General features: G+C 46.0%; 1 protein-coding gene across 1 annotated transcript; it reads right to left on the bottom strand.

The window, feature by feature from the left end:
• Positions 1-1,482: 1,482 nt before the first annotated feature.
• On the bottom strand, positions 1,483-15,024 carry LOC135293135 (RNA polymerase II elongation factor ELL2-like). The gene is made up of 11 exons (XM_064407115.1): positions 14,951-15,024; positions 13,512-13,578; positions 11,835-11,939; positions 10,844-11,097; positions 8,875-8,999; positions 8,652-8,742; positions 7,090-7,357; positions 6,095-6,348; positions 5,415-5,539; positions 4,913-5,003; positions 1,483-2,059 (listed from the first exon to the last, which is right to left on the bottom strand). Exons 4-11 carry the CDS (start codon positions 11,027-11,029, stop codon positions 1,874-1,876), a joined length of 1,326 nt encoding a protein of 441 aa, XP_064263185.1. The 5' UTR covers positions 11,030-11,097; positions 11,835-11,939; positions 13,512-13,578; positions 14,951-15,024; the 3' UTR covers positions 1,483-1,873.
• Positions 15,025-15,270: the final 246 nt, after the last annotated feature.

Here is a 15,270-nt window from a genome sequence, read left to right as displayed (position 1 = left end):
AGCCCATGGAGGTCATTCCCAGCAGCAAGGCTGAGAGAACAAAGCAGAGTCTAAAAGCAGAAATTAGTAAATATGGCCAGGAAAACTCACTGAAGTGCCCACCAGTGCTTCCCCTTGCACTCTTGAGGTTCAGAATTCCAGTGGCTTCTAAAGAAAAAGTGAGCCCATCGGAAATGCCCTGTGGAAGGCACTACAAATTCCAATCCTTTCTAGAGAAAGTCTTATGATAGGAATAATTTCAGTCCCTTTTTATCTTCTTTGTGGAAAGTGCTCTCATCTTTCCACAAATTTCTGACCATCCCTGGTGCCTCAGGCACTTCCTCATCAACCTGGGGACTGTGTCTTATGTCAGAAAGCAGAGTAAAAAGGCACTTAAAGAAAAGTGGAAAGGACCATTTGAAGTGTTCCTAAGCACTCCTGCAGCAATAAAAGGGGATGGGATCAGTACATTGATACATCTGCCCCCAAGGGAAGCCAGCCCCAACACATAAGGGACTGGAGGGGAAAATATAGATGAGAATTTGAAGCTTCAATTTGTTAAAGCATGGAAATAAAATTTTCTAATGCAGTGTAGAGTGAGTTAGAAGAAATCCCATCAAGGGAAAGATATGTCATGAAGGGGTAACTATGAAAAGTCCTCAGTGTCAGCCCACCCTGGGCAGCAGCACTCTGGCACGCTCTGTCAAGCAGCAGCAGCCAGCAGGCCCAGGGGAGGCAGCCCAGCACAATTCACCCCATGCCCCCCACGGCAGCGCCCCTGGGGCTGCTGCACTGCAGAGCTGGAGGAGCACCCCTGAGCCAGGCAAAAATGGACCCAAGTCTCAGGGTTTAGGAGGTGACATTTCTTGAACTTGGCTTGAAGGAGAACAGAAGGGCAACAACGGCTCAGGTGTTCAATCACAAAACACCCCAAGGGCTCTCACATACAGGGACTCAATATCGTTGTCTTGGGGACAATGGAGGAATTTGTAGAATACTCTGCAAGGAAGAAAGGGGCATTCCCAGCCACCTTTGAGTGTTCCCAAATATTATCCTCCCTCAGACAATTTCATATCCTTTCCCAAGAGAAGATTATGGTCTTGTTGCTAACATGTCCTCTTTTTCAGCTGAATAAATAAATGGCAGGAAATTTAGGAAAAGAACTAGACATCAAAGTCCCCATTGGTCTGTGCAGGAATCAACATCTGTGTCTCTCTAGAAAGACAGGTTGTGACTGACTAGTTTGGAGAAATCTACAAAACTGATAGCGATCCTGAAGGGACACTTGAACGGAATTTCTCTTTTTAAACCAATTGATGTACCTTGCCTCCAACGCTTTTCCATGTCTTTTACAAAACCCTTACAGAGATCTGGATCTTCCCCGGCTCATGACAAGGTGAGGCCATGATCTGCCAGCAGTCCTGGGAGCTGCTTCAGCTGACAGCTTAGAGCAGCCCATGGGCACTCCTCTGCAACCCTCCACAACAAGGTCATTTGGGGTGGAGGTTGTCCTCTACCCTTTCCATCCCTTAAGGCAAAGATTTTAAATTAACAAGTAAATCAGAAAACAGGCTTATTCTTGTCATAAAGAAATTCCATTTGCTACAATATTTTCTTAATATGTGCACAATTTTATAATAAAGGTACTGGGCTTCCATTCTCTACTGATAAGTTTCATTCAGTGGACAGAGCTAAGTCTTGAAGAGAAGAATTGACCAGAAGAAAGACTCTCCAAATATGATAAAACTGATGATAAGAGAAGGAGTTAACAATAATGCAACTTTTTTATTGCTAAAGTTCAATACTAAAGTCTCTAATCGTAGACTAACTAATCCTACATTTTTAACAAATAATCATCTCCTTATTACTAACTTGAAGAAACCTAAAAAGCTAATCATCTTTTAAAATAAAACAGCTGGAGCTCATAGATGATCCTTTGCTGAAGCAGAAGACTGGTGCCAGGACTCCAGGACTTGCTGCTTGCCAAATTCAGATACTCATTGCTGAATGTGGGACAGCTTTTTGTGGAGCTACTGCTCCTGTGGCACCTGCTCTTCATCTCGGAGTAGCTGGGGCTACCCTATGAAGGAGAAATCAAAAGAAAATCAGTGCATGCCAACATTTCTGCAGAGTTTAGAATTTCCTGACCTTTCCTACAAAATAGCCTTGAGGCACACTCAGCTAGTCCAGTCTGGCTTTATTCATGTAAAACAGAAAATATACACTGAGTTTATCTTTTGAGCTATTTTTCTCTGTGAGCACCACTCTTGAGGGAACATGGCAAACTGAGGCAGTTATAATGCAGACCAAAAAACAAACTCTAGACAAGTCAGAAACTACAACAACAAAAACCCAAAGCGCGTCAGCTCCTCAGGAGGGCAAAACTCATTAATGCTCAAAGCCACCGATGGGAGTCAAACCTTCTTCATTCCCTTCTCCCTCAAATCAACAGGTGTGAGGTTTATCAAGCTCATGATACAAATCCAAGATGAAGTGGCAATGAGAATAATAGATGCCACTTCCCAGCACTCTCACACCAATGCTTCTGCTCCTCTAGGCCTTAAGGTCTGGTTCTTATTGGATGACAAAAACTCCCTCCACATCAGGGAGTTTTTCCTTCAATTCCTTCAAACCACCCTGAGATTAATATTTACAAGCAGTAAATTGCTAACAAGTTGAAATTCAGTAGCAGGACAGACAACAACTTGTGCCAAGGATGCATGCCAGGCCTGATACACCTCAGTAGTATGCAGGATAGTTTTGAAAAGAAAACCACAGATGCCTTTCCACATTTTGGGTGGTCCCGGAGCAATGTGAGCCGGGGCCCTGCCGCGCCTGCTCCAAAGGCCGCAGCTGCCCCAGAGCCCCAGAGCTGCAGGAGGCCTGGCTGCCCCTGCCAACACCACTGCCCTGACACAAGCTGTGAGCAATTTCCAGGGCTTTAGACCACACACACACTTCTCCCTCCCCTCCTGCAAATGCCATGAGGGGATGCAGCAGCACTGCTGCAGCTGAGCCTGTGCAGCTGCACTGCAGGGAGGGAGGGCCCGTCCGGGCCTCACCCACCTCGGTGTTCATCTCTGCACTTCCCCCCACCTGGCCCATCTCCTCCTTTACCTTTCTAGCTCCCTAGTTCACATTTACTTGTAAACAACATCTGTAGTATTAACTCTGAAATATGGTCTTGGTTGCACCAAAATTCGGGCAGAGGCTTCTCTTAATAATCAAATTTTACTCCATCATTGTCCACACTGGAGTTGGGAAAAGCAGCACATTAATACCTTCATTGAAATCCAAGGGACACTACTGCTTCAGCCTCCCCAGCTCTCTTCACATCTTTTTGGACATGCTAGTCCTCTACACAACTGCTGGCATTCTAGAACTCCAACATTTGTCTTTTTCTTGAACCTAAAGGGTGCAGGGGAAATGAAGCCCAGACTTGGAGACAGGGTGCTGGCTTTGACATCCCATTCTACAGGGATGGCTTTGACATCCCCATAGAATGGAATGTTAAAGCCAGCACCCAGGAAGAAGAGTGGCCACCAGCTGCTGCCTGGATGTAACTGGGCTACTGCTCAGTTCTCTGCTTCTTGCTCCTGACAGGACTGATAAAGCCAGAAGCCCAAGGCCGTATCTGCAACAACAACAAAATAATTCATTCTTCTATGATCACAATCAGGTTTTGCTCTCCATTCTAAAAAAGCAGCATCTGTGAATTGGCAAAGTTTTAAAATGCACTATTTTTAATTAAAAATAACTGTCAAACCTGGAAGACCTGCAGGTAAATATCTGCTCTTCTGCATTCCTACTTTCTCATCTTAGCACTTAGCAAGACCTTCTCCAAGTCTACTGCTAAAAGGCTTTGGGAAGTAGACGCTCCCTTCAGCAGCTCCAGCAAAGCTTCCCCAAAATGGGGATGCCAGGTAACTTTTGTCTAGGTCCCAATTACTGCTTGCACACACCAGGAAAAGACTCAGCTTTTGCTATCAAACACCCACATAATTTATTACAGAGGAACCTGGCTGTTTTGGAGTTTTATGCATTAAAAACAAGATTAATGCTTCACTATTACAACCCATGAGTACAGGATGTTGTGGTTGGTTGTGAATTCTCATCAGGATGAACACAGACACCAGTCACATGTCCAGAAACTCTTGTGCATTTAGGTACAGCTGTCTTAAATCCAGCAGGCTCACCCACTCCGCAGACTCAAAAGCTGTTGGCTAACAAGCCTTTAAACTTGTACAAGAGAGTTTCACAAGTGGTTACCAAGGAGCCCTTGCTGTTGCTCAGGGCCCTTCAGTCATCTCTCAGCTCCTCCCAAGGAGCTTCTCAAAGGTGCTGCCTCACGAGCCACAACACACGGCCACAGCTCCCCACAGGCACAGCAAACCTCAGGGCCAGGGATGGAGTAGAACAGGACAGCCGTGCTGTGCCCAGGCAGAGGGAGGGAGGAGAGAAATTAAGGCAGAGGAGGGAGTGAGGGAATAGCACCATTCTGTAGGTGCTGTGTTTTGTCCAGCCATGTGGATAGTGCAGAGCTGGGGTCAACAATGAGAGTGACAGAGAGACAGAGGGAGAAGAGAGCAAGAGGGCCCCATCTGCCCCAGCCTGGTGCAGCCTCTTATGCACAGGAGATTTCTCATGCAGTTCTGTCACACAGGCAGAGCCAGCCATTTGAGCCCTTCTCCAGGGAATGAGTTGAGGGTGGGGACTGAGCTCAAGTCTCCAGGCAGAGCAGAAAGTTGGATCAGGACAATGCTGCTCCACCCCTGCTGGATCCTCTCTTCTTATCATAACCTTGAGGTCACAGCAGTGTGTGGCAAAACATGCCTAGGCCTGATCCTGCACATTCCCATCACAGCTTCTACATCACCAGCAAGTCTGCTAAAATTTACTATACAATGCAGAATATTAAAAATGCACAAAATACCTGAGCAGGTCTTGCTGGAGCATCTGTCTCAGAAGGCCTTGGAGACGTTGCTTGGCTGCTGCTGGTGGGGTTCTGAGATGGAGCTGATTTTCTGTATGGATGGTCCAAGAGTTCATGTTACAAAGCCTAAATATCAACTGTCATAGTTCTTTCCTTGCAGGGAAAACAGACCTTCAGTGTCAGGACTCAAGGAAAAAACATGAAGCAGAGTTGAGGGAACTTTAGGCAGGACATCAGGAAAACATTCATGGCCCAGAGGGTGCTTGAGCACTGCAACAGGCTCCCCAGGCCAGTGATCACTGCAGCAAGGGCTCAAGAACAGTTTGGACAACTCTCTTGGGCACAGGGTGTGATTCTCGTGGTGTCTGTGCAGGGCCAGGAGTTGGATTCCATGACCCTGATGGGCCTCTGCTGGTGCAGCATATTCTAAGAATCTAGGCTTCATTTCCCAGGGCTTTTTTTCTAAAAAGGCTCTTTTCCTTCCCCAAGAGACTGAACTTACCTAGAAAGTATTGACTTCAAACTCTTTCTTTCGATTTTACTGTAGCCAGGCCAATCACTCTGAAGGGTTTGAAACAGATGTTCCTTCAGACTAAAGGAATTCTCCTTTGCATTCACGTTGGCTACCTACAGGCAGACGTTTAGGAAAACAAGTCTTCATTATACCTATATGCAAACTATAGAAATCTAAAGGAGCTACTTCAGCTGGGATGGCAGAACATGGCTCTCATTATGTTGTGAATGTCTGCAGCGTGAAAAAGCCCTGCCACTACCCTGGGCAAACACAGCAACAAACTTTGCAGGTTCAGGGAATGAGTTCTTAAAAGTCACTGTGGGATCAACTAAAACTGTATCGACGTTGAATTTGAGTCCTTTGCCTAGGCTCCAAAACTATTTTCTTAGCTAAAGAGGAAATAATCCAATTTAATATAATAATGCTTGCATAATTCAGCAACAGCACCATTCAGGTGCATGGGGAATATTTAAAAAGGAAAGAAGGAGCTACTGCATCTTTCCATGGGTGTGCCTCTGATGAAAGCCTATCAGAAAGAAATACCAGTGGAACTTACCTTGAAGGAGTATTGGGAAAGTCTCTAATTTGAACAGGTGAGGAAGTAGTAAAATTATGAACAGCAGAACAGCATGATGGAAGAATTGGTGGTACAAGCTCCATGATCTCACCTGCTGAAGGATCTTTCCAAGGGAATCCTTGTCCTTTGGCCTGACTCCATCTCTCTGCAGCCGAGCAAGTAACTCTGGCTCCTTGTAATCCCTCAGAGCAAGCAGATGAATCACCCTGTCCCTGTAGGGTCGGCTGTAAACAGCAGCGCAGCTGCTCCAGTCGATGTCTGCAAGTCTCATAGGCACCATCCTCTTCTTCTCAGGCACAGGACCTGGATTGTTTTGTTGGGCTCCTCTGACCTCTGCTTCTTCTCCTAAAGTGAGGGAAAACCAGAAACAGAGAGTTCAAATTGCAGGTTTGCAGAAGGCAAGGTAGTTGATTCCAAAGGATGCACCAAGAATGTTGAACCTCCATTGGCTGGGCATTTACAAATATAAAAGAATCCAAATAGTAAAGCATTAAAAAGAAACAGTTAGTAAAATGCCTGGTAAAGGAGTGATACTGGATGGGAGGTTTTAATGAAAACTTCTTTTTATGCATGGTGCTTTTATATGATTTCCCCAGTTTGTAAGCTCAAGCGTTGGCTATGTCAAGAATGGCATGGACAGTGGGAATATGTGCACTCTCAGCAAGTTTGCCAGCACCAGAGGCATGGGATGCCATCCACAGGGACCAGGACAAGCTTGGGAATTGGGGCCCTGGGAACCTCATTGGTTTCAACTAGGCCAAGTGCAAAGTGCTGCATCTCTGGGGTTGGGACATGCCCTGGCACCGAGGCCCGCCTGGGGATGAAGGTGGGGAGGACTTGGAGGTGCTGGTGGATGAGAGGCTGGATATGGGCATAAAAACATATAGATATCCAGTAAAAAAATGAAATGGAAGCATATCTGAAAGGAGTCCATCAGTTTAATACCCTTTGCACTTGGATTGTGTGACTCCTTTTCTGCCTGGGTCCTGAGCTCTCTGCTCTTCTCTTTGGCTTTGAGCATGGCAAGCATTTCATAAAAATCCAAAGGATGGGATTTTTTTACCCTCTCTCATTCTGTTTACTCACCTTTGGACTTGGGAGTCTTCCCCTGCACCCTGGCAGACACTGGGAATCCAGAATGTGTCAGAACCTTATTTTTCAGTTGTACTTCGGTGGAAACGGAAATGGATCTGACACTTGGAGACATGTTCAAAATTGAACAGGATCTGGAAGGCAGGTCCAAGAAAGAAGGAGAGTGGCCACCAGCTGCTGGCTGGACATCACTGGGCTCTTGGTCAATCCTCTGCTTCTTGCCCATCACAGGACTGAGAAAGTCAGAATCCAGAGGCCGTTTCTGCAAAGATGATCCCGATTAGTTTTCCTCCCATTCTGAACAAACAGCATTTCTGAACTGGCGATGGTTGAAAACACACCTTTCTTACCTAAAACAGCCTTTCAAACAAGGAGTGCTGCAGCTAAATATGTTCTCTATTTCATCCCTACTTTCTCACCCCAGTATTCAGCAAGTCTTTCTCCTAGTCTGTAGCTCAAAGGCTTTGGGACAAAGACACTCCCTTCAGCACCTCTATCAAAGGCTTCCCCAAAATGGGGAGCTCAAGTTGGTTTTATCTTGCTCCCTGTTTCTCCTTAGACACACCAGGAAAACACTCAGCTCTTGCTGTCACACACCCACATGATTCCCTAAAGCAGCCCCAAGGAGCCACCGGTGTGGTGCCGATCACAGCGTGTCCAAAGCAGAGATGATAACAACAGAGGGAAGGCCCAGTCTGGCTGCAGGTCTCATTCCTGCTGTTCTCCAGAGGAAACCCTGGATCACAGCCTCTTCCCTACCGAGCAAACACTGCTCCTATCCGTGCACATCAGCAGCTCAGAACAGGAGTGCCAGACACAGCTCTGTGCCTGCCTGCTGACAGAAATCCTGTGGGCAAGGAGGCAGGACTTAAGAGGATGCTGGGCCCTGCAACATTTCCTACTGTGGCTGGGAAAAGAGTAGGGAAAAACAGAGCTGTGTCCTCCCTCCTCTATTTAAAGAGTATTTTTAATCTTTAGGAAACTAACCTTTTCATGCAATGTTTTCCAAGATTCTTTCAAAAAGACCATGCTCTGATTTTAAGCCTAACAAGTCCGAGCTATTCCATGATGATTCAGAGTTCCCTCCTCTCACATGGGATAGTCTGAATCAAAATGGGAGCCTAAATGCTGCTTAGGACAGAAAAACAAGTTTCCTACAAATGCCTTACTACTGGAATTTGTCCTTATTCTAGACTTCCCTTAGATTTCTCTTCAAACAGTAGCACTGGCATGACCGTGCATGTTTTAAGTACTAGAGCTGCCATATCATCAAGAACCCTGCACAGACACAGCCAGGTACCAGAAACATGTCCACATCTTGTCCTTAGCAGAGTTTCCTACGCACCATGAGAAACAAGTCATGTGTGCAAGCTTGTTGCAGGCTTTGACATTGCAACCATCTGGAAAACTATACAGGAATCCCATTGGAAGTACACGCCTCAGGTTCATACAATATAAAGAGAGCACTACTGCTTCATATCACAGCTTGGACACCAGGAGCAAGTGGGATAGAACATCATTCATAGTAGAGAATGTTTAAAAAATTCACAAAATACCTGAGCAGTTCTGGGTGGAGTATCTCCTTCAGAAGGTCCCAGAGATGGTGACTGGCTGGTGCTGGTGGAATTCTGAGATGGAGTTGGTTTTCTGTAAGGATGGTCCAACATTTCAGGTTACAAAGCAAAACTATCAACAGTTATCGTTCTTTTCTCACAGGGAAAACAGACCTTCATTTCCCAGAGGGTTTTTTGAAATGGTTGTTGTCCTGACTGAACTTACTGAGAAAGGGTCACCTCCAATGTCTGTCTATCTCTTTCAGTGTAGCCAGGCCAATCTTCCTGGATGTCTTTAAAGAAATGTTCCTTCAGGCTGAAAGAATTCTCATTTGCATCCAGGTTGGCTACCTAAGGACAGACATTTAAAACATAAATGTTCATTTCACCTAAAGGCAGACTATAGATGTCAAACTGATACTGCAAAGCTAAAGCAAAGGTGAAAAGAAATCATGCACCAGTTTTCCTGGACTTTTGTTCAATGTGAAGAACAATGCAGCTGACATGTAAGAGGTAACAATATTAAAGAGGTGTGGTCCATTTGGGCTCTAGAAATTGGGAGGTAAATAAATGCCAAAGTGCTGCAAGCATGGAGGAAATGGATGCTATGAAAACCTCTCCCTGCAGCAGGGATCCAGGTTTTTTGGTCTTTAACACAGCTTTGAGAGTCAAAGTCCCCTATGCCACAGCTCTCAATCTTCACCATTTGAAATACAAGGAGAGGCCAGGCTTTTCCTTTCTGTTTCCTTATCTTTTGAGTAAGACCTGAAGAACATCATCTCCATGGGCAAATCCATATTTTTCCACCCTCAGGAACACATTGGCTACCCTCTTGTTTCACCCAGCTGCATTGCCATGGCAGAGCACAGCCTGGGCCTCTAACGGGGCATGCTTTCACCATCCCATGAAGCTCCACAGGATGCTGGCATTTGTCTCTGCAAACAGAACTGCTTTTCTTTCTCAAGTGCTTGCTCAGAGGAAACTACAGGTTCCTATGGAACACTTGTGGGAGATAACCTACCTAGAGCTACACTTCAACAGCTAAAAAGTAACCAAGATACCCAGAATCAGGAATTTACTTCTTAAAAGCACAACTAAGTCTGTGTTGGAAGAGAAGGAAGGCTGTGAGTGTAAGAGCTCAGCAAATTCACCCTACTGGTTTTTCATCTATACCCAAAAACAATGCCACCTGCTGCGAAGTTAAGAAAAATGTGAATAATAGTTTTCAGGATGAAGTGCTGTTCACACAGCCCTTTCAGAATGCAAACCAGTACCTTGAGGCAGTTCACACTGCAAACATGAAACTACTCCTTCCAAATCTCCTTAAACATTGACAAGAAGAAAAGGGAAAGGAGATTTTTCCACCTCTTACCTTCTAAGGAGCTGAGCTTTGAAATCCTATAATCCCTTCTTTCATAGCTAAAAAGGAAATATTGCTGCATGATATGCTATTTAATGATAGCATAATTCAGTAACAGCCTACATGGACGGGGAATATGGAAAAGGAAGGAAACAGCCACTGAATCCTTCCATAAATGTGAATTGTAGGAATGATAAAGAAATACCAGTGGAACTAAACAAACACCTGGAAAAGTTACTGAATAATAATAGGTGCCAAGGAATTTGAAGACTTGATACACAGGACAACAAAGAACCCCTGTGCTCAAAGCTGGGAACCATCTCTATCATGGAGGATTTTCCTGGAACACCCTCCCCTGGAAAGCAATCCCCACAGATCCCAGCAGCAGTCAAGTACCATCGAGTGGCCACCAAATCCCTTCAAGTGAAATACTGCCCTAGGCAGCTACCAAAATTCTCTCCTCTGAAACTTGTCCCAGGATTTTAAGGACCTCAACTAAGTGTTTCATCCAGTTGAGACTTTCACCCTCTGAAGTTCCTCCATGAAGCAGTTAAAGAGTCCAAGGAAAAGAGAGAGGATTACAAAAAGGCACGAGAAGCAAGCATGTTACAAAGAATTTATCATTGCCAGCCATTCTAGAAAAACAACAATGCCTCCCAAGTTTGGAAGGTTTCTTTCTTTCCTCACATGGGCTTGCCATTGGGGGGAACTGGGTAAAGCTGATGGAAAAATCTAAACCAGGAGCATTTCCCAAGCCTCTCATTAGTTTCTAATTGAAACCCTGAAGTAAGACAGCTGAGAGTTAGCATTGCTGGCAGCGACTCCAGGATCTCACCTCCTGAAGGATCTTTCCAAGAGATTCCTTGTCCTTTTGCACAACTCCCTCTCTTTCTAAGTGGGAAAGTAGCTCTGGCTTCTTGTAATTCTTGAGAGCCAGTAAATGAATCACCCTGTCTCTGATGGGTCGTTGGGAAACAGTCCTGGAAAGTCTCTGGAAGAATTTGGCAGGGTTCGTGGGCATCGTTCTCTTCCTCTCAGGCACAAGATCTGGAGAGCTGCATGGGGCTCTCCTGAGCTCTGGTATTTTCACTTCAGTAAAGGAAAAACAGAAAAAGAGTTGTCAAATGGGGGGTTGGGAGAAGGCAAGGAAGTTGATTCAAAAGGATGTACCGAGACTGCTGAAATTCTGTTTGTTCAGCATTGATAGATCAGTAAGAATCCAAACAGTAAAGCATTGGGAAGAAACAATCCTTAAAAATACCTGGTAAACGAATGATATTGGAGGGATGGTATTAATGAAAAATTACTTTTATGCATGGTGCTTTTGTATGATTTTCCCAGTTTGTAAGCTCAAGCAGTGAGCTATGTCAGGAATGGCATGGACAGTTGGATTAAATGCAAGCTTGGCAAGTTTGCCAACACCAGAGGCATGGGATGCCATCCAGAAGGACCAGGACAAGCTTGGGAAGTGGGGCCCTGGGAACCTCCTGCGATTCAACAAAGCCAAGTGCCAAGTGCTGCATCTTTGGGGTTGGGACATACCCTGGCACTGAGACATGCTTGGGGATGAAGGTGGGGAGGACTTGGAGGTGCTGGTGGATGAGAGGCCGGGCATGAGCTGGCACCGTGTGCCGGCAGCCCAGAAAGGCAACCGTGTGCTGGGCTGCACCAGGGGAAGCGTGGCCAGCAGGTCGAGGGAGGGGATATGACACACCAGGCACTGCTTTGAAACCAGGAACTCGTGCTTGGTGTCTGATGGAGACTCTCTGAGTCCTGGTGAGACATCCGGGAGCTTTGTCTCTCCCATCACACACACACAGACTGACCTTTCTTTACACGCTCCTTCAATCTTTCAATGTAGGTCAAACTTTTAATGCCTTTCTCCACTTCCTGTTCTTTGGACCATGCCTCTCTGATATGTGCCTGCAAACCTAATGACACAAACATCACACACTTCAATTACTTAGAACAAGGTAAACATGCCAGTTATTGAGTGGGGGCACTGCTGGTGTTTTGAGAAGCTCAATCCGATGTAGGTACAGAGACTTCCCACAGCATTCAAGCAAAAGACCTCCCAAAATGATACCCCTGAATGACTTCTAATGAAAATTACCTGAAACCATAACCAAGCATCAGGATGAAAAGTAGGTAAGAGTTCTTCACCACAGGGTAGTCAGGCATTGGGACAGGCTCCCTTAGTGGGCTCAGGGCACCAAGTCCAGCAGAGCTCATGAAGCATTTGGACAAGGTCCACAGGTACCTGGTGGGATTCTTGGGGACAGAGCTGCACTTGCATGTCCTTGTGGATCCCTTCCAAATCACATATTCTCTGATTCTGTGACAAACACCAGTCCCAAACTGATACTGCATGGAGCACGTTGCAAAGGCACGCTCTACCCTATCAGCAACCAGAGCTGTCTCACCTGAGATTCTCTGTGCCAGCCCAAAGTAGAAGTGGCCCCAAGTTCCACAATCGTCTCACTACTGCCAGTCCTCAGACCCCAGTTACTGAATGTTAAATATTCCCTTAGGATTTATGTAGACCACCACCAAGAATCACACAAATCTTCATTCACATGTGAAACAGAATGTCCTGAATGAGGAATTCAGAAGTTTAGCGTTGTCTCTCCAAAAAGCCACCAAGGGTGCTGCCTTAAAATGCTCTGCACTAGGCTAAGGCAGAGCAAGAGCTGCATGTGCAGGGGCAGAGATGTCCCTGCAGGCAGGTGACTGCAGCCACAGCCAGGTGAGAGCCTGTTTTTCTCAGGGCAGCTGGCTGTACCTGGCTCAGGTAGCACCTCACTGCTGCAGGCAGCACCACAGAGTGCCTGCAAGGAGAATGTGCACCTGGTGTCTGCCTGGAGCCAGGCTCCTTGGGGAAACAGCACTCAGAACAGGTTAACAACAAATGGCAGCCCCTAAGCACATTGTGCTTTGTGGGAAGTGATGGAATCCACTGGGAAGATGACACCAATGCCTTCCTTCCAATTTCCTTGAAAAGAACCCAACACAGTAATATGATAACAGTGACTTATTAATGACCAAGACCAAAAAAATTAAATCAAGCATGGTTCTCCACAATGACTTTATAGAAATTCTCCATGCGACTTCCTCTCAGTCATTTTTTCTTTCAATTTGCAATTAATTCTTATGGATAGGCACAATGCCTAGGTACTCCAAAATCTAATTGTAAATCAAAAACATTAGCTACCAAAACTGTGAATTTAAGTGCATAAGGTGGTCCAAATCTTGACCTCCATGCTCCAAATTCCAGCCCATCAAGGAGTATGGGAACAAGGAAGGACTGGCAGGCTTTCTCAGGGGAAAACAAACCAGTGCCTGAATGAACTGACAAGAGACTGCAAGGCTGACCTGAGGCCAAACCACCTCCAGCTGAGAGCTCTGAACACAAGAGATTCCCTCTCCCAAAAATATGCTGCAAAAATGAATTGCCAAGGTGAAAATCTTACAGACATTGAGCAAAATATGAAAGGCAACCATACCTCCAAGTGGGTTATACAATTTGACATCCTGCACACTTCCATTGTGCGACACCTCGCTGGCATTTGGCTAAAAGGAAGAAGAAATTTTCTGTAAAATCTTCAGCCTACTCTCCATCACTGCTGATTAACTAAGCCCTTCATTTTAAACAAGAGCTGCACTTGCAAAGGTTTGCTGTTCCATCACTCAAAAGGGCTGCTTTGACACAGTTCTCCCTCTGAAAGCAACCAGCTACAAAAGTGCCCTGAGAGAGCGACCCTCACTTAGCCTCTAATGCAGCCAAGCCTTCAAGTAGCAGGTCATCCTTTCCCAATTGCTGGAATTTATAGGCACAGGCTTCCCCTGAAATCAAGTGCCTGAGTACAGTTGAACTGGTCAGTGCTCAGCTAACAATCCAGGTGAGAGTGGTTCACAAAAAGATTAAGAATTCAGAGCAGGACCCAACACTGGGATTTATCTGGCACTATGGAAGTACATCGTAGAGTCAGCTCCAAGAAGAATTTCATCTGCATGAGGTGAATTTCGACTCTCAAGAGGCATGAAAACCCTTTCTCTTTTCCTCAGCTCTAGATGCAATTCTTCATAGATGTGAAGAGGAAAGAGTTTCTCCTCGGTAAGTCAGATATACCAAATTTGGGTTACTTGGCTGATCTCATAATTTAGTACAGAAAGTGTCACATTCCAGTAGAACTTAAAAATCTCTAAAATGTTTTTCAGCCTAAGTACATTTTTTAACAAAAACAACTACTGCCATCCAACTGCTTCATTCTGAAGGCACAATTGGCTGAGATAAAATCTAAAAAGGTATGATAAATGGACTGGAAAATGTGGACTAATTAGCATGAGAAAGGAGACATCAATCCCAAATAGAGGATAGCATATTACTTAGTGGAATTGTACTTTAGAACCAATTAAGGTTAATTTCTATGTTTGCTAAAACTGTATCAAAGAGTGGAAAAGCTTTGAAAATGATGTGCATGTGGCTGGAGTTCTCCACTAGGCATCACAGCTGGGAATATACTAATACATCCTCCTAATACTAGAAAATACTGTCAGAGAGTTTCCTTTACCCTGACATGTTCGGTGAGTGCAGTACAACGTGGAACAATGAGAAATCCATGCATTTTGGCCAAGAGCCATGCCCAGGCATGAATTTCCCAAGTGTCCCAGCATGGAGAACATGTGACTTTCACTGGCACCTCCTCAGTGTCATCCCTGAGTGCCACATCCATCAGAGAACCTCCCACTTCCTCTGGCACCTCCTGCGGGTCATCCCTGTGAGTGGTTCCCACCCGGGCAGCTGCCTCCAAGGGGCCCTGGAGCAGCCGTGGGGCCCCAGCCCTGCCCAACAGGTCCCGCGGGCTCAGCAGCACCTGACACCAACACCATGGCCAAGACCCCACCTGCTGCCGACCCGCAGAGCCCCACAGCTGCCCCTCACCTGTTGGTCCTGGGGCCTCTGGGTCACCCTGACGGGCACGGCAGTGCTGCTGGGGGCCCTGCGGGACGCAGCGCGCGCTGGGGCCCTGCGGAACACACTGGATCCTGCCCAGGCCCGCAGCTCCACCATCCCGCTCTGCCTCGGCTGCTCCCGCTGCCACAGACACTGATCCTGCTGCAAAGGCTGCAAAATGCAAAATCCTTCTTAGCAAAATGTGTTCCTGGATGTTTGGCCTTGGTGGCTTTCAAGGCTCATCAAGAAGAAGGGAGATCACCCCCATGAAACAAGAAGCAGCCACCAAGCTCAAAGGGATGGCCCGG

This window comes from Passer domesticus, unplaced genomic scaffold, assembly GCF_036417665.1.
Source record: "Passer domesticus isolate bPasDom1 unplaced genomic scaffold, bPasDom1.hap1 HAP1_SCAFFOLD_79, whole genome shotgun sequence".
In the NCBI taxonomy this organism is placed as follows: domain Eukaryota; kingdom Metazoa; phylum Chordata; class Aves; order Passeriformes; family Passeridae; genus Passer; species Passer domesticus.
The sequence above is the reverse complement of the archived record's forward strand: the minus strand, read 5'-3'. Positions and strand labels throughout refer to the sequence as shown.

Coding starts and splice junctions, on each gene's coding strand:
- LOC135293135 (XM_064407115.1), bottom strand. CDS start 11,029: ATGCCCACGAACCCTGCCAAATTCTTCCAGAGACTTTCCAGGACTGTT. Junction 9,000..10,843: donor TTGGAAAGATCCTTCAGGAG/GTGAGATCCTGG, acceptor GTCTGTCCTTAG/GTAGCCAACCTGGATGCAAA. Junction 2,060..4,912: donor CTCCAGCAAGACCTGCTCAG/GTATTTTGTGCA, acceptor TCTCCTTCATAG/GGTAGCCCCAGCTACTCCGA.